Raw genomic sequence first — 19,495 nt, forward strand, 5'->3', positions numbered from 1 at the left:
GGGTAGGGGTTTAAAGTTTACCGCCTGTATTGTCCTTGGCTGGTGCCTTAGTTTGAGCGGGACCCCTGGGCCCAAATCTGCCTATCATAATGTTCTACTTGTAGGTTTCTAGGACCCTCTGGATCCTTCTACTTTGCCATTCTCCCATGATTCTCTCATCTAGAGTGCCAATAGAATGTCCTCCCCTCTGTCTCAGTTTCCTGGTAAGTGAAGGCTTTCATGGGACATGTCCCTTGGGCTAATATGCAGATATAAGTGAGTATATACCATTTGAGTCTTTCTGCTTCTGGGTTAACTCACTCATTATGATCATTTCTAGCTCAATCCATTTATCCACAAATTTCGGGAATTCCTTGTTTTTAATAGCTGAATAGTATTCCATAGTGTATATGTACCACAGTTTCTTTATCCATACAGCCACTTTGGAAATCTATCTGGTGCTATCTTAGAAAAATGGGAATAGGGCTTCCTCAAGACCCAGCTATTCCACTCCTTGGAATATATCCAGAAGATGCTCCAGCACACAGCAAGAAAATTTGCTCAACCATGTTCATAGCAGCCTTATTCATAATAGCCAGAACATGGAAACAGCCTAAGTGTCCATCAGTAGAAGAATGGGTTCCAGCTCTTAGTCAATTATATTGTGTCCTTTCATTGAGGATCTGAGACCAGACATCACCCAACCTGCATTTTCCCACACCAGGCAACAAAGTCTTAATTAAGATTTGCAAATCAAGTGGAGTATTTACCAATTTTTTTATTGCCTAAGTTTCTTGTGACAACATAATGGAGTATAATAACTAATATTTCTAGTGAATATCAGTATTAAAATAGTATTTATTAGATACTGATATACTATTAGCTAAACTAATTTAATTTATTCAAATTAAATAGTAACTGTGTCCACATTTTTTCTTCTAAGTTCATACTTTAGAATTTTTCTTAAATTCTTCTTTTGGGTTGATACAGATGATGATGAATATTATAATAATACTACTACTAATAACAACAACAACAACAACAACAACAATAATAGGTGCCATTAATTTTTGACACTGTGACAAATGTAATAAAGTCGGTGTATATTAAATGTTTTCAATAATTCATTGAGATATTAAGAGAATGTAGGTGATTCACTAGAAATATCCTATATGAAAAACATAAAAAAAACCAGAAATCAAACCCAAGACTATCTTATTTTGATTTAGATGTTTCTATATTATCAAGTTCTATCTCATCTACCCTAGAAAGGGCATTCTCCAGAGAGAATTCCAAAGCAAATAGTGCATGCTCAAATATCTTATTAGGCAATTATACACAAAGCATTGAGGAACATTAAATTCTTTGTAATATGCAAAGACTTGAGTATTACAAACAAATGGTTTCAGTCTGGCAGTTAGCACCTGTCTCCCTTGTCTTCACTTTCATTTTATAATTGGTATATGCTTATTATCACATGCTTCAATGATTACTTAATCATCTTGCTAGTAATGTGGTCAATTCTGCAGTCACATGACCTACTAGTGTGAATACCTTGGCCAAAGAAATTCCCATTTCCCAGTGTAGGAGAACAAAAACAGGACCCAAAGCAACTATCGTCACTTTAACCACAAGAGCCTGTGCACTTACAGATGCAGGTGGGGTAACAGGTACTGCTTCCGGGTTGCTGCTCTCTTCACATTCCCCTTGACTACGTATGTGCGTATTAGTCTGACGCATCCTAAATAAAGAAGAGATGTTCCAATGATAAAAAAAAATACTCACATATAGCAAGAAACAAATGTGTGTAGTATTTGAATACAAAACCAAACTGAAATTAGTGTAAAAGTGTAGGATATTCAAAGAGCTATTTTTCAGTTACTACCATCTAGGTTCAGTCTCTGTCCTCTGCTCCTCACTTATCTCGTAGTTCTGAGTATATTTCGTCACATTTCAAACAAGACAGTGTCACTAGGTTCTTAATCTAAACCTCCTTCACAAATATTAACATCAGAAAGAGAGAGAGAGAGAGAGAGAGAGAGAGAGAGAGAGAGAGAGAGAGAGAAAGAGAGAGAGAGAGAGAGAATTTTATGTGTACCTTTCTCTCTGTGTGTGTATGTGTGTGTGTGTGTGTGTTTGTGTGTAAGAGAGAGAGAGAGAGAGAGAGAGAGAGAGAGAGAGAGAGAGAGAGAGAGAGAGTTATGAGCACTGGAACTCATGAATATGGCACAGACGAACAACTTTTGGGAACCACTTTGCTGCTTTACTGTGGGTGCTGGGGATTGACTTTAGGTAGACAGGAACACCCAGCTCCTTCACCTGCGGAACCATCTCACTAGCCACATGATTGTATTCTGTAGTTGAGAAAATTAGGTCCCAGAGATAAGTTTGACTAGATCAAGTATCTATAATATAACTTTAAGGATAAATAATAGAATAAAATACAATAATACAGGGTTACTTCTAGAACCTGAAATAATATTTGAGAGAATTTTAAGACCTTTAACTTAGGAATTATTGTAAAGGGAAAAAAAAGAATTATTGTAAAGGAAGAACCCGTTTTTCATCTGTGGTGATGGTGAAGAATTCATCGTCTATCACAGAAGCATAATTTGGTTTTGGACATTATTTAATTTGAAGTTGCTCTCTTTAGCTTCATCTAGCTCATCAGAAAATATTGGTTTCCTTGAAGCCACCTATGGGAATTATCCTGATTACTTTAATCGATACATGAAGACCCATGTACTGTAGTTAGCTAGCATTATTCTCTAACTAGTATCCTGGTCATATAAGTGAAGACAGGGGCTGAGAAGCAGAAGGAATGCATCCATTGCTCGTTGTTCCTGGTCATAGGTGCGATTTGACCAGCTGCTCCAATGTCTTGAAGCCTTCATTTCCCCACCATAATGGACTGTACTTTGAACTGTGTGTAAAAATAAACCCTTCAGCCTTACATTATAAGAAACAAACAAACAAAGAAAGCCTGAGTCTTCTCTATAAATACCAGTCCTCAAGATACATTAATCTTCCATTACTTGAGCTTCTGTTTATGAAGTTTTCTTGATTAGAGGGTCACTGTAGGCTGGTATATTAATGAAAAGTTTGATTAAATAAAATCAATGATAGAGTTCCTCAGGTTTATAATAAAAGGAGTTGAAGTATATAGGGGTGAAAGACATGGTGTATATACAGTAACTGAATTCCTGGAAAGGTTAATTCATTCCTTATGAACTCATTTAAAGCCCACTGATATATTCAGGATACTCATAAGCTCGTAGACATTAAATTTACAGGCTGTGCCACATTTTTATATTATCAAAGGAATTTCTAGTCTCACAAATGGTAGTAGAATTACTGCATTCGAGATCACAACAGTATAGTAGGGAGACCACAATTATTTAGACACAGAAAAGTACGGGTAAGATATTTCCTAATGTTTATGAGTTTTATTACATTTAATGAATCATTTAACTCTTTGTCGGGCTCACTCATGTACTAAGACGATAACAGCAATATACATCAGGCTATAAAAACTTGAAGATGAAATGGGAGGATACAAGGGATTGGATAACCATTGAGATGTAACAAGAATAAATTAATAAAGTAAAAAAACTTGAAGATGAAATGGGAAAATGACTTATCACCATGTTGTATGTACAGGTACAATGGCTGTAAGTACAACCTTCGTAGTTCACACTTTTAATTATGAAGCATTGCCATTATACTTCCAAGAAAAGTGGGTCACAGGGAGGTTGGGAGAAGGTCAGTGATGTGTATAGGGACAATTAGAAGTTATTGTAAAATCAGTATTTGAGAAGAAAATCAACAAAGCTAAAACAGTCAGTGAAAGAATTAAACAGTGCTTTGTACCTCACCAGCATTTTAATATCAAAGTTCTCTGTAACCAGTAAACTCAGCGTCTTAAGGAATCGTCTCCAATTTCTTCAATGAAGAAATTGAGACTTCAAGGGATGAAATAATTGTCCTAAATGTACGTACAGCAATAAAGCTAAGAACAGACATCATATATGACATTTATCCTAGTATACTTTCTATTACACTAATTCCACCAAGAGAAAGGCTTAGAGATGATGGGAAACCAATGACTGTCTTACAGTCATTGAAGATATTGGTAGATATTGTAGGTGGTAGAGACACCTACATATGGTAGTTCTCAACTGCTTTCTTCTCCTCTATGCCAGATGGATGATGGTTACAACTCTCGTGAATCTACCTGCGTCTGCACAGGATTATCTGTTCTTCAATCACTGTGCTCTCACCTCTACCCCTTTTCATCTACTACTGCTCTAAAGTATAAAGTAGTAGAAACAAACAACTATATTAAAGGGGCACTTTTATATGGTTTCTGTTTTAAACATAGGAAAGATAACTCACAAATTTTGAATGATGGGCTGGTGACTAATAGAAAATTTTAAATAGATGTAGTTAGTATCAGCGCACGATCATAGGAAACATTACAGTTGTAAATCTCCACACTGGAAGATGTCATGATGCAGGATGGATACTCACAGGTTTTCATGACAGAGCATGCAAGGGTTGGCATATGTTTGGCCATCATCACCACAGACAGGCTGTAAATTCTTTGGGCAAAGATAACCCATCTTGGGCAATATTCGGTAGTGTTTGCACATGTCAGAGTCCTGCACAAGTAAAGCAGAGAGCAGAGTTGCTTAAGAACTTTCAAGTGGTTGCGCGGGATTGAAGAACCTTTGCTTTTCCCAGTTGCATCTGAGTTGAGATTAAGAAAAGGACTGTGGTACACATTATTCAATTGCACACGTTGTTTCCTATAATATTCAGTGGACATAACTTCCTAGCTTTGGCTTCTTTTAAGTAAAGGATATCAGTGTGCAAAATGAAACCGAGAATGAAGCAGCAGAAGGACTCTGACAATGTGATGCTTAGTAAGCTTGGACATGGTTCTATGACGTGTTCTAGAATAATAATCATGCTAGAAACGATATTCATCTTTAAAACATGAGCTCCCTTTACAATGAACAATTGTGTGGGCCTGCTGCTTTGAGATACTGATCATTCTAAGAGATCAGATTCCGGTGTGAAAGACTCAGGCCATCCCTTCCCTGCTAGATCTGGTCTCTAACTTCTCAGGACCTAGTCTGGTCTTTATTTGCTGTGGTGACAAAAGAAATATGTAAAAAGTATGCTTCTTTATCTCTGTCACATCATCTCCTATGGATATGGCAGAGACTCGCAAACAAACATTCTCACTGTGACACTCTAATCAAACAACTATGATGCCTACCCCTCCTCAACCCCTGGAGGACAAAGAACACTCAACCTGAGAAATCCAGGGAGAAACTTCTTACCAGAGAGGCGGTGGAAAATTCCGGACCACCTTCTTCCTTAGTAGACTTAATGGGTGATGACTCTTTTTCAGACCCTGACCTTTCCAACACTTCCTTTTCACTAGAAGAGGAAAGAAAAAATAATATTTAAAAATAATATTCACAATGATTACCTCTGTAACTTCTCATGGAAAGATAGACAGTCCTAGGTAAAGAAGAAGGAACATTTCATGTGGATTTGATCAGAATGATGTCTTTTAAAAACACACACACAAATATGACTGATACTGAGTGACACAGATAATCCACCCGTACCTCAAAAAATATCCTCTGAAAAACGAAGAAGTATTGACATTGTCTTCCTGAGTGCTTTTAACTTGTTGCCTTTGGCCATATCTTTGATCCCCTTGAACTTATAGCATGTACATTTATTATTCAATCAGCAATTGCCTTTTGGTTTTTCGAGATAGGGTTTCTCTGTGTTATCTTGGCTGTCCTGGACTTGCTTTTGTAGACCAGGCTGGCCTCAAACTCACAGTGATCTGCCTGCCTCTGCCTCCCAAGTGCTGGGATTAAAGGTATGCGCCACCACTCCCAGGTTCAATCAGCAATTTGTAAGAATGTGGGTTCCCTGATGGCTAACTCTGAGCATGAGGATCTTACTCACAGTGCACTCCTGCACATGTGACATTTGTTCAGATAGACGGTTCCATCAGCACCACGCACTGGGTCATCCACTTGTGCACAGAAAAGTTTTCCATTTGTCATAAGATCTCGAAACTCACTGCACTCATCCTGGAAAACGGGAAAGAGGAGGTGAGCAGGGCTTTCCCTTTGTTGATGGTTTTCTCAAAGTCAGCTTTAGGAGATATCTTTGGACTGGTACTCACTTTATTTATGACAGCAACGGAGAGCAAAGAACTCCTTGCCTGCCTGGGTTTTGCAACCTCTCCTAGGTCTTGAGCATTTCCACACTGGTTGTGAAGGATAGGAAAGCATTAGAAAAGACTTGACAGACACTCCTCATCTCAACTGATTTCCCCCACCCACCATCCTTCCTCTCTCATCTCTACATTTTTAAGCCAAGGAGAATCTTGAGGTACTCTTTGCTACAAATGTGATGGTCATTGTGAAATGACCAAATGAAGATGTCTGACTTGTTTTGAGAAACAAAGATAAAAAGTATTGTAATACATGCATAGTATTGAGTCATAGATGCCAAGAAAATTCTTTGGAGAAAACAGGAAAGGATGTCAAAGACAAGCTGACCAGAAAGCTTGAGACGTCTAACAAAAGAATCATTACAGTCAACATCAACAAGCTAACCAAAGCCTCTTTTCACATTTCAAGTGTCAAAGATAAGCATGCAGTTGGGGTAAAGAAAGCTATGTCGTCTGGATTTTCACAAATGTGAATATTCTGAAGCAGAAAGATAACAATTGACAGACACTATAGGAGAATTCTATAAGAAAAAATTTAAAGGATTAACTCCCCATATATATGTTTATATATATATATATATATATATATATATATATATATATATATATATATATATATCTTGTATTATGACAGAAAGTTATATTGTCAAAACAAAAAATTAAATAAAATGTTAGTATCTTTCTTATTTAAAGACTACATGGAAGACTATACTTTCAAGGATCATTTCTATAGGTCATTAAAGACTGCATGGAAAAGGTAATATTCTAAGGATGAGTGGTAAAGCCAATATTTTGGTATTAGTTAAAACACAACCTTTGCATCATTTTCAGGCTGGGAACTTGAGGTTTCTTCGTCCTTTATTTTTCTTTCACTAACTTCTCGCTCACTGCAGAATTAAAAAAAGAAAACCAATAGAGTAATATTTCTAGGATTATGTTGAATAGCCTTTAACCAACCATTTTTTTCTAATACAAAACATTAACAAATCTAACAGTACTGTGTCAAACCTTAGCAATATCTCGACATACATTTTTATTTGTCACCTCTGATGGCTGGAATGCTCATATTCTATTGTGGCAACATGCTCAACGAATTCTGATTCTGTTGCCTTACTATCACCCCGAATCAAAGGATTCTAAAGGGGGGAGGTTGATTCTTAGGAGAATATGATTATTTTACTCTTTTCTAGACAATAGCTTCATTTCTCCTTTTTGGTATGTTTATAGCTGCATTCTGTTTAAACTAACAGGTTTGTTTGTTCTTCACATAGCTACAATGCTTTAAAGTTTACCAACATTTTAGAAAATGCTCTCTCTTTGACTCTCCACCAAAACCGCACGTGTGGTCACTTCATATGCAAGATGCAGTGCGGTTCTGAGATGCAGGGCTCTCATCAGTGCCTGAGCCTTTTCTCTACAAGACACTGCCTTGTAAGTGGGTTACGATTATTTCCCACCTTAGAAGCCCCGGCCATAATTATTCTTTTTGTCATTTAAAAGAACAATTTCTCATCAGGTGCTACGAACACTAGCTGTACTCTTCACAAATGAAGACTGTTCACTTATAATGCATGAAAGCAAGTGTCATGTTTCTAAACAACGGAAATTCTTTTTCTGGCGCACAGCACCATTTATCAAACCTGTCTGTCGATAAGCCTCTCCACTTACAAAATGCTCTGACACATGGCACACTTGTTAACATGCGTCTTCCCATCTGGGCCTCGAATGGGATCATTTTCTCTGGTGCAGATCAGCCTTCCATCCAGCTGCATGCTCCGGAATTCATGGCATTGGTCCTGACAGGAGGACAGGGACACATATTACTACATTTGTCACCCAAAGGCACCAGGATAGCTAGAGGGGAAGAAGCACGTCACTGCTTTACTCTAGACATTTACGAGCAGAAAGCACATGGTGGCTAGGCACAGCCGCACAACACTTGGAGGAAAACAGAGAAAATGAGATTTCAAAGGACTGTGATTTAATGATACTTTGTTCAATTTGTCTTCTCCAGTGGATCCCATTGCTGCCCCAGGCAGGTCATCTCATTTGTATGAAGTTTTCTGAGGAGCACACCTTTAAACCCAGCACTCTGGAGGCAGAGGCAGGCAATCTCTGTGTGTTCAAGTCTAACCTAGTTTACAGAGTGAGTTCCAGAACAACCAGGACTACACAGAGAAACCGTGTCCCAACAACAAAATAAAACCACAAACAAAGAAACAGACAAAAAAGGAAAGCAAACAAACAAATAAAAACAAAAATACAGAATAGACTGAAAATATTCTCCTGGCAAAACAGTCAAGCATGTAACCTCACAGCTCTGTTCCTCACCTCAAGGAGAGTTTTACATGGATTGGTTGTGTGTTCATGTATATGTGTATGGGCACACATACCATGGAACATGTGTGGATCAGGGGACCTGTAGAGAAATTGGTTCTCTTATTCAACTATGTGGATTCCAGGGATCAAATTCAGAGTTTCAGGAGTGGAGGAAAGTGCCCATACCATTTGAGCCAGCTTGCCCACACAATCATATCTTTTTTAAAAGTATTTTTCATCATGTGCATTACACCTTGGCTCATATGATGTGCATGCCTTATCCTCATTTCACATTTTAGAAAAGACTCAGAAATATTAAGTAATCAAAGTAAATGGTGGAGTTGTGAGCAGGACCCTACAATCAGAGCAGTTCCTCATGTTTACTTCTTTGCTTTTACATGACAGAGGAAAAGCCATTAATTTTAAAGAAAATAGAGCTGGTATTTTTCTATCAATTAAAAAAAAATCAACCTTAAAACAGTGCCAAAGGAACTGATCTCATGATATTTTACCTTGAATTTCCTTTAACTCCAAAGAGACTTTTGGAGACCCTATCTTAAAATTACTAGCAGTGACTACTTATTTTTTCCCACAGACAATCTTTTACTCATTGAGTTCTTAAACTTGTTTCTGGAAGTGAACATCTTATCATTTCCAGAAGTTGCTAGAGTTATTTTCTTTTTGTGTTGTACATGTACACACATATAGCAGCACTCTTTTTTTTAAATCATAGTTCCAGCTTTCAGGATTTGATCCCCTGATCTACATATTGTTTGCATGAGGTTTCTGTCTCTTAAACTTTTCTTAGTTGTAAAATTAGACAAAATCCTTCCTCTGAGTGCCACCAGGTCTCCCCCTCCAGGGGACATTGTCAAATATGAGGCACCAGAGTATGTGTGGCACTCAGAGGAAGGACAGCAGGTTACCAAGAAGAGACTTAATACCTTATGAGCATATACAGGGGGAGGAAATCCCCCTCAGTAACAGTCATAGGGGAGGGGAATAAGGGGAAAATGGGAGGGAGGGAAGAATGGGAGGATACAAGGGATGGGATAATCATTGAGATGTAACAAGAATACATTTTTTTAAAAATTAAAAAAATTTTAAAAATTAGACAAAATCACAATATAGATTATTTTGGGCTGTTTAGATGAAAGAGTTTTCAAATTTTATTTTGATTTGCACATATAAAGAAATAGATAAGTCTCTTTTGACATACTGAAGAGCAGTATTTTATATATATGGCCAATTACAATTTTGCCTTTATAAGTGGATTTCATAGGTAGGTGCGATGTGCTATATAATGGTGAGTATCTGTGCTGCCATTGTGAAAATGTGGGCACTACTGACAAAGCTTCGAACTGAGCACTAGGTGGCAGTCAAGTGACATCTTGAGAGGTTACCATTCAAGCTACAAATGTATGTTTTCCTGATTGAAATTTCTGGGGCTTCCCTTTTCATACCCCATCCTCAAGCCCAGCCTGTACCCCAGGCCCAACTGCTTTTTGAAATGTCCCATGGAATTCACTGAATGGATAAGTCACAACACTTTGATAACTGTTGCTGGTGCTATAGACATTTAGAAACTGCAGTAGAGTTGTTTTAGAGCATAGAGTAACAAACTGTGCTCTTGATAGAGCTAGGTATATCTTTTTTTTTTTTTTTTGGTTTACTATCATAGCCTCAATGATTGAGAGAGAATGGGCATTTCAAAAAATTAATTAAATTAATTCTCTTTAGAATGAACTTTTGGGTGGGCGTATGTCTTTAAAATAGTCATCACTTTAAGTCTTAATACTCTAAGAGACCAGAGACCAGCCTTAAAGAATCAGGCCACATCTTCGCTGCTAGCTCTGGTCTCTACCTTCTCTTGGGTTACTGCAGTCTTTATCTATTGCGGAGGCAAAATAAATTTGTAAAAAAAATGTGCTTCTTCATTTCTGCATGCTGTCTCTTATTCATACAACTTGTACATAAATGCTCTTATATGCATCACTCTAACCAGAAACTCTGATGCCCTCCTGGAACTGGATTTGAAATATAGCCAGGTTCCCTAAACCCTAGAGCTCTCTCTATCTCTCTGTTTCTCATGGCTTCTTTCTTACTCCTTCCTTCAGCCGGATATCACTCCCATGCTGTCCGATGTAGATTTTTCTTTCTGTGCTAACTTTCTTAATGTTTTCTAGAATGTCTACAATGTTCTCCCACTCACAGTCTTATTATGCTGCTTGTGACATAATGCCTCATTCCTCATAATATTCACCTACTTCATCATGTCCCAACCATGGTTCCCATGGGTAGATCTCTCTTAATAAAGCTCATGTTCCAGACAGGATGCTGCCTAAAAAAAGAGCAAGCTTGGATGCAGGCAAAGTCGAGGGCAAAACTCTGCCAAGGCAGGGTAAGCAAGTCCTCAATAGTTCCTGTCTCACAAATAGGTCTGTCAGATATATTGGGCCAGAAGGTTAAAGATGCTCCGACATAATAGAGAGTTTTGGGTGACTATTCAGGTAGCAAACTGTGTCTGTCATCTTCTCATTTGGAAAGCTAGTAACCTGCACTCCTGACATTCTCAGGTAATCAAGTTTATTCCTTCTCAAGTCCCTGATGGAGTTGAAGACCAGGTAGCTTAGTTTTATAATGAAGCTTAATTGTTTAGGGGTTAAGATATTTTTAGGTGTAGATAGATGTTATAAGCTGATAATAGCAAGATGTGATGGAGATTGATTTACATTCAGAATTTTAAAGGCACCAAGATAGGAAAGATGTTTTCTTCAAGGCTGTCAAATACAAATAGCCAGAACACTAAGAATATAACATTTATATAATTCTTGATTGTGTCATGGTCCTTCTTGCTACAGGTAGTTTACTTTATATATGTGTAATAATATAAATGTATTTGTAAAAAATAAATAAAAATATAAAGCTTGTGTTCTGAAAGATACTTTCATGCCAGCTCTCGAGTCATCACCTGCCGCTCCATAACATAAACCAGCCAGCTTCACATATTAATGTGTCTGACATATTACCTCCTTATCGTACTTGTTTGCCCCTGTGCTTCTTTTTTCTTCATCCTCTTTCTTCTTCTTTTCAGCAGCCTCTTTTTCCCTGAGAGAAAGGATCAGAAGAAACATTTGTTCTAAAGCAAATAAACATCTCATTAGTCATAGGACTCACTTCTAAGACAGGAGCTTTTCTGCTCAAACTGCTGCAGTGTGATTGTGATACTATATGGACCCCCAGGCAAACCCTTGTGTCGGACAACACTTACAGTGTCTCCTTGCACATGGCACACTTATTGCCATGAGTCTTGCCATCTGGACCCCGGGTAGGGTCACTTTCCCGTGTGCAGAGGAGTTTCCCATTTTTCATTTGGCTTCTAAATTGATCACATACATCCTAAAAATAAATAAGGAAAGATAATCAGAAATGCTGGGTTTATATAGAGTTTTATTTGGTTTGAAAAATCAGAACTTTTCCAATTAAAAATCTGGGAGCCACTTAACCTTGCTGAGGTAGGCTGGGTTATGCCATAAGGACATTCATGTCTTAAGTTCTGAGGTCTGTAACTATGTTGCTCTATCAGTTGTGGCTAAATACAGAACTAACTGTACCAGCCAGTTGTATTCGAAGTGGAGACATTATTTGGGAATAGTGGTGAAGAATCATTGTAATCACAAGGGCTCATGTTCAAGCAGAGGAATCAATATCAAAAGGATAGAGAATCAGACTTGAGTAAGCATGCTGGCTGAAAGGTGGCCACAGATCAACGAAGGCAGGTAGTCCCTGGAGGTCAGAGACAGCAAAGAACCATCCTAACCTAGAACTTCCATAAACTTCACCAACACCTTGGTTTTAGTGGGGTCATTTAAAACTTCTGACCTCTGGGAATGTAGGCAATAACTATGAGCCAGTGTCTATAGTAACTTTATAGCAGCAATATAAAACCCAGCGTCAGCTCTGTTATCCACACGGGCAACCTCCTCATATTTAAATCCGAAAGTCCTGTCCAAACCTCGGCAATGACTTACCGTTTTTGTTGCTGATCCAGTCGTATTTGATCTCGAGGCGGAATTTTTGTTTTTTCCCTCTATTTCTCTCTGCCTATGAGAGAACGGGTGGATAGGCATCTTGTTGGCACAAATGCAAAGATGAAAGGGCCTGTGTTTTTCTTCTTTTTTTTTTTTTTTAAAGATTTATTTATTTATTATTACAGATACAGTGCTCTGCCTACATGTACACCTGCAGGCCAGAAGAGGGCATCGGATCACATTATAGATGGTTGTGAGCCACCATGTGGTTGCTGGGAGTTGAACTCAGGACCTCTGGAAGAGCAGTCAGTGCTCTTAACCTCTGAGCTATCTCTCCAGCCAGGCCTATGTTCTAAACCTTCCCTTTCATGGTGAGTGTCTTCACTCCTTGAAAGCCACAGCCTGTTCCGTTACTAAGATTCCAGGGTAAGAAGCCTCCTCACCAAAAAGTACATAATCAAATCACTGGGTTACAGTCTGCACCGTTAGTATCCAAACTCATCTCCAGTGTTTGTTAATATACCAGATGCGTGGTCGACAATTTTGAGGTTAAGAAATATCTTTATATATTATTTCTTAGAGCATGGTCCCAAATAGATATTTTAAAAAGAGCAATGAAGAAATAATTCAAACAAACTCATATCATAATTTTTTAAACCAAGTTAACTGTTGAAAAAAGAGGGTGCCTATAATGCCACATCATGGCAAGATTCTACTGATAGTCATACCTCCAAGTCAGAAACTTCTAGTAATTGCCTGGAGAGATAGCTCAGAAACATGTGGGGCAGAGTTCAAATCCCCAGCATCCATATCAAAAGCAGAGGTTTATAGAAAGTAGTTATAATCTCAGCAATGGAGAGTCAGAGACAGAAAGGTCTTTGAAGGCCACTGGCAAACCAGATCCAAGTCCTATATCCACATTATATAATAAATGATCATAATACAAAGTAAACTCTAGGCTGGTGCAGAGAAGACCTAGACTGTAGTGAGAGCCCTGCAGGCCCATTCATTCTTCATGAGACCTTTAAGAACACCAATTTCATTTTCTCACTAGTAGACTATCAACATTTGGATGAGAGTTCATCACATAGCCTTCAGAAATATGAAGAACGAATGAATAGTGCTTTGTGGGTGGACGTTACATATTTGCTAATCATATAACAATTAAATGCTACAACTAAAAGCACCCATAAATGTTCAGGGCTACCTAGGACTATCTCAGTTTATAAGTGGAACTAGCAATCATTGTGTTCCCAACCCTAACATCATGAATCAAGGTGGCTGAACTATGTCATGAAATACTCTCATACCATTCACCAAAGGAAAATACATAGACTCAATAACTCCTGTTTCTGTAGTTAGGTGTGCTTCACATACCTGGCATTAAACCATCTCTCTTAAACACTGGTCAGCTATTCCAAATGGCCATGGTGAAATCTCATTAGGTAAAAGCAATGAATAACTTCCTATCCTGATGACATTTAGAGGTCACAGAATTATGGTGGCAAAGGGGATAATCAGCCACTTGATTACATGCCCCCTTTGGAGGCATCCTTAGGAATTAGAAGAGGGGAAAGACCATTGCGATTAATGAAAAGAACATTTTTAGAGGGAGCCACAGAACAGGAGATATGCCATCAACGCAGGAGAAATGCATGGCTGCCTTTTAGACACGCTTGCCACGAGAAGCACTTACAACAGTTCTTTACACATGATACATTTGTTGTTGTATGGTTTCCCGTCAGCACCACGCACAGGGTCGCTCTCCCGAGTACAGCTGATTTCTCCACTTTTCATGCCTTCCCAATATTGAGCGCATTCCTCCTGAAAAGGGAGGAAACATAGTTACTTACTCTATCGTATTATTACTAAGTTCATGAAGCAATCAGCAACGTTCTTTCATTTTACCCTTGCAAATAATTTTGTCATGTAGGGTTCTGTCCACAGAGAAAGGGAGTGGGGCTAGATTCATCCATATTCTGATTATGGGGGGGGTCAGTTTTCATAGCTTTTAATGTTGTTGTTTAAATATTTATACCGGGAAACTGTAATGTGGCTAAGGTCTGATAGCACATTCAAGGATCAGAAAAGTGTATACTAAAGACCAAGTCTACATTTTTGCTTGTTCAGATATGTAATGCTTCGATCAAATAGCATTCCATTTTTGAAAATTTAGGCAGAATAAAACAGTGTGTCTACCAGATAGCTTCCACTATCTGGAGAGGGTAGACAACCTGAGTGTGTCTATGTCCTAAGAGTGACAATTTATGATCCTAAAGCAGAAGCTAGGGGAAAAAACAGAAAAGACAGATTTTATCACAGATAGTGAATTTGGGAGCAAAGAGATGGCCTTGGTCTCTCCAAGGGCACGGAAAGGTGAATGGGTGGCAGGAATCTTGTGAAATGGTGCTGCAAAGCATGCCATAGTTTCATGCTAATGTTGTGGAATGTTTCAAATGTGCTCAACCATGCCGAAATTATTTTCCTCTCTCAAGGTAAGAGAGATGAGGTAATTTGTTCAAAGCTGGAAAGTCCATATTCGTAAGGGGGCAATTGTATAGACTCCATAGTCTGTTCTCTTTTATTATACTGTCCTGCCTTGGTGGGTAGAAAGGATAAATCAAAGACAGCCTCATCCACAGTCATCAAGAATAGGGAAAGAAAGTGAAGAATGAATGTTGTCTAAGGACTAGAGTGCTAACGAAGGGTCTGGAGACTGGGTAGGTTCACAATCTTTAATTATTTCCAATCTTAAGAAGCTAAAAATTCACAGCAACAGAAAGTGCTAATGCCTTCCCCTACAGGCAGAACTGGAAGACTGAGTTCTTCCAAGGACTTGTTTGGCCTCAGCGCTCCCTGCCTTTCCCTTTTCCTCATGCCCAGGTACAATCCCACTGGCATTGAGTTCTGTTCACTCTGGCTGTAGAAGTTAGGGTTTACTCTTACCTTAGATTTCTGGTTCCCACCACTGGAACCATGCCCTGAACTGATTCTCTGATTTTCCTCTTCTTTCTTCTTTCTTTCTTCATTTTCTTTCTCACTGCATGTTAGGGAGTGGAAGGAACAATAGTTTACCAAAGGAAGAGCACGTTTCTATGAATCTATCAAACATTGAATCTAGACAAAAATGTATTGGTGTTTATTTAACACATATGTTATGGGCAGAGTCTTATGCTTGGCAAAGTTTTTTTTATCATACTTAGAAAAAAACCAAACATATATTTATCTACCAGCTAATTTTAGTGTTTCCTAAACATTTGATCAAGACCTTGAGCTTTGTTTCTTAAATTCTTTTCATGTCCAAGTGGACTAAAAAACATATCTTTCTCATATATTGTTTGCTTCTCAAAAACAAAACAATGGCATCAACTTCAACTGGATTCCTTCTTCCAGTTTGCATAGATGTTGCCCTTTAACATTTCTCTATCATCACTGGCCTTCACCTGAACCATTGTGTCTTTCCTTCTTCTTCTTCTTCTTCTTCTAGCTGTCCCTCACTGGATACCAATCCCCTCACACCAGCAGCATTCAGAATACTAGACTCTCCCTTCTCCTTTTTCTTGGTCATCATGGTTTGCATTTTCATCAATGGGTCATATTTCTACCATTTCATCTCCAAACTGAAACATTTCTGCAGCCCCCATGACAAGTAGAACTAACATCAAAATCCTTGGTTTAATATTGAAACTCAGTAAAGTTCCTATTTTCTAATTGTTTGCTCCTTACATACCACAGATTTCTTAATTTAGATCTTATGAGGGTCTGTTCTCTTCATGGCCATGTCATTTATATATCTTACCCAACTTGTAGCATCCAGGTCTATTTCTACCTAAATTTTTCTATTTGATGCTCCTTCTCTGAATTACCAAAGCCACCTATGAGCACTGTTTTTTTTTTTAAAAAACAATCCCTCCTTTGTATTTCATTAACCTTAAATCCAGGCAGGAGCCAGTGAACCACTCGTAGCCCACAGGGGTTAAGTAAGTGAACGTGGGTGATAAAAAATTTGGTAACATCAAAGACTTCTGAATGTGTGGTGATCAAAAATTAATTCCAATGAAATCTGCAACAAATCCCCATCACTGCCCATATCGCCTCATGGAACTTCTCTGAAGCATTTGTTTTGAACACACAATATGCACACTTCCCACTGTGAGGCTTGTCAACCTCTCAGAGCCATAGGGAAATTGCCCAATATCTCAGTTCAGGTTCAAAACCATTACAGGCTACAAACTGAAGTGTTTTGTTTTTCTGTACATTAAAACTTTTATATTTTTACAGGATGATACTTACTAATTATGGGAACTAAAGACTTTCAATTATCTCCTCCCATTATCCTTCAGTATAGATAAAGCAAAGTAGTTCATCTTTTGATTGCATTATATTAGAATGTTTGATTGTAGAAATTACTCTATCAGTTGTTGACTTGTATTTAATAAAATAATTTCAAATATATTTTGGCTTCAAATTAGCATAGGATTTCCAATAATTTCTAAATTGACTTATGCCACGTAATGTTATGTATTTATGCAAAATTGCATTATCACATTGATAATTAAAAACATCGAAATATTAATCAACTTTGAAAAAAATTTAAGATGGTTTGTGTTTTACAGTATGAAATATTCAGCCGAGATTTAATTTTTAATATACAACTGAATGATACCACTTGTTCATATGATTTTTTCTAATTAAATATATAGTAAATAATTGTCTTATTTGAAGTTCTTTATGATAGTTATAAGTATTTGTTTAGTGTATTTATTTTATATATTGAGATGTGCAATAAAACTTTCTCAGTGAAAAGGGGCTGTGAGTAGCAAAGGCTTAAAGAATTCAGAATTATATGATCTCTGAGAAGAATCCATTTTACTCATCTTTGTTTAATCTTTATGCACACTGATTACTGTAGGTGCTCAGTAAATGTCTCTTGAATGACTTACATATTTCAGATGTACTTCTAAGCTTTGTGTGAGGCATTACTCATGTTTATTTCTTGGAATATAACATTTCTAAAAATACAGTACAGAGTGACCAGTAAAACCTATGTACTTTCTTCCTAATTGCAACTCTAAGATAAAGCATAGATTTGACAGTGGATACATCATTTATCAGGAAAGATGTAATTATTTACTGTGAGTAGTAATAAAAGTGCAACAGTCTAGTAGTATCCTGTTTCTAGAATTATAAATATTGGGGATGAAGAGTAGAGAGTCATTTGAATATACTTTACAGGTGATTATTTATTTCTTTTACATGAAAGTAATGCCATTTACAATATTATATGTGCAATATTGTATGTACAATATTATACGCACAATATTATAATATTATATGTATAATATTTTATATGTGTAGTTTGCCTGGATTATTGGCTTTCTCATTTTCCCGACACATACTGCTGAGATATTGGAACTGTATAGTGTGTCTCATGATATTATATATGTGTACGTCTCCTTGTTGTTTCTACCACTCTCCTGAGTCACAGTAGGAACCACATTACGTGTCTGTCATATACAATATTATATATGTGTAAATCTGCAGGTTTGTTGCCTCTCTCAACCCCCAACAGGAACAGCACTGTGTGCCTCTTATATACAATTTTATATATGTAAGTCTGTAGACTTGTTGCTGTTCCCACTAACATGACTCACAGGAGGGGCTGCCTTTGTGTCTGTTGTATGCAATATTATATGTGTGTAAGTCAGCAGGCTTGTGCCTCTCCCAGTTTCCTGGTTCACAATAGGAATAGCATTGTGGTCTAGTACTCACAAGACAGCCTTGCACATGGCACACTTGTTGCCATGGGTCTTGCCATCTGGGCCACGCACAGGGTCATTTTCTCGTGTGCAGAAAAGTTCTCCACCTCTTAAAAGACTCTGAAACTCACTGCAGTCAACCTAAAAGAAGAAGAGAATTGGAAAGATTTAAACGTTTTATTTGATATCACTTTGTTGGCTTTTTATTTGGCACTTTCTGGGAGAGGTAAACAATGACCAAAGGATTTTCCCCACCTCTGGTGGCTTTATCATTCAATTCTTACCAAGCTTTCTGGACATATGAAAGGCTTTGTGGTTCATTCACTTTGGAATTGAGCTCTGAATCGACATGCATGTAAGAATCTCTTAATACCCTGGATATTCATTTACATATTTTTTACATGTATGTGTGTGTCCATGTACCATGACTCATAAGTGGAAATCAGAGGACAACTTATAGGAGTCCGTTCTCCTGTTCTACTATGTAAATCCTTGGAATTGGATTCATATTACCAGGCTCGCTGGCAAGCTCTTTTACTGCATGAGCATCTCACTGCCATTAGGCTGCACTTTTTGAGAATTGGCAGTAATCCTTGCTCAGGGGTTTATTGTTTATCTTTATTCTGTCCTGATGCAATAAAATAGCATGCATATCTTAAAATCAAAGACCTTCATGGTCTGAAGAAAAACCTATGTACTTTCTTCCTAATTGCAACTCTAAGATAAAGCATAGATTTGACAGTGGATACATCATTTATCAGGAAAGATGTAATTAACTCAGAGTTAATCTGTCATCCATACTTTCATGATCCCATTAACATAATACATGACAAGGATATTTTAACACTTCTAATATTTTAAGACCTGCCTTTCAGATGGTTCATCCCTAAATGAAATTTCTAACAGATACTTCCAACAAGTTAGCTACAGAGTTGCTTTGAGGAGAATTTGAAAAGAACCCTAACAAAGCTTATAAGATTTTAAAAAATTGGTGAATGTAAATCATACAATGTTCTATTAATGTTTCTAGATGATTTAATTAACAAACATTAAAAACATGTATGTCTTATCTTCATTTTGAAGCTATGAAAATGATCACTGTTACAGCATGAAGTATATCTGTATGTGGTATAAAACAC

General features: G+C 37.6%; 1 protein-coding gene across 2 annotated transcripts in view; it reads right to left on the reverse strand.

The window, feature by feature from the left end:
- SPINK5 (serine peptidase inhibitor Kazal type 5) overlaps positions 1 to 19,495 on the reverse strand; it is a 66,128-nt gene that overhangs the window by 2,384 nt on the left and 44,249 nt on the right. For both annotated transcript variants that reach the window (XM_084778811.1, XM_084778810.1), the window contains exons 19-31: positions 18,370 to 18,497; positions 15,544 to 15,637; positions 14,294 to 14,421; positions 12,598 to 12,670; positions 11,838 to 11,965; positions 11,596 to 11,674; positions 7,916 to 8,043; positions 7,062 to 7,134; positions 6,197 to 6,280; positions 5,974 to 6,101; positions 5,328 to 5,427; positions 4,510 to 4,640; positions 1,630 to 1,720 (exon numbers count right to left, since the gene is read on the reverse strand). In XM_084778811.1, the coding sequence (XP_084634937.1) occupies positions 1,630 to 1,720; positions 4,510 to 4,640; positions 5,328 to 5,427; positions 5,974 to 6,101; positions 6,197 to 6,280; positions 7,062 to 7,134; positions 7,916 to 8,043; positions 11,596 to 11,674; positions 11,838 to 11,965; positions 12,598 to 12,670; positions 14,294 to 14,421; positions 15,544 to 15,637; positions 18,370 to 18,497 (1,365 nt within the window). The remainder of the gene's footprint in view (positions 1 to 1,629; positions 1,721 to 4,509; positions 4,641 to 5,327; positions 5,428 to 5,973; positions 6,102 to 6,196; positions 6,281 to 7,061; positions 7,135 to 7,915; positions 8,044 to 11,595; positions 11,675 to 11,837; positions 11,966 to 12,597; positions 12,671 to 14,293; positions 14,422 to 15,543; positions 15,638 to 18,369; positions 18,498 to 19,495) is intronic.

This window comes from Acomys minous (genome assembly GCF_964271855.1).
Source record: "Acomys minous genome assembly, chromosome: 4".
Classification (NCBI taxonomy): Eukaryota; Metazoa; Chordata; class Mammalia; order Rodentia; family Muridae; genus Acomys; species Acomys minous.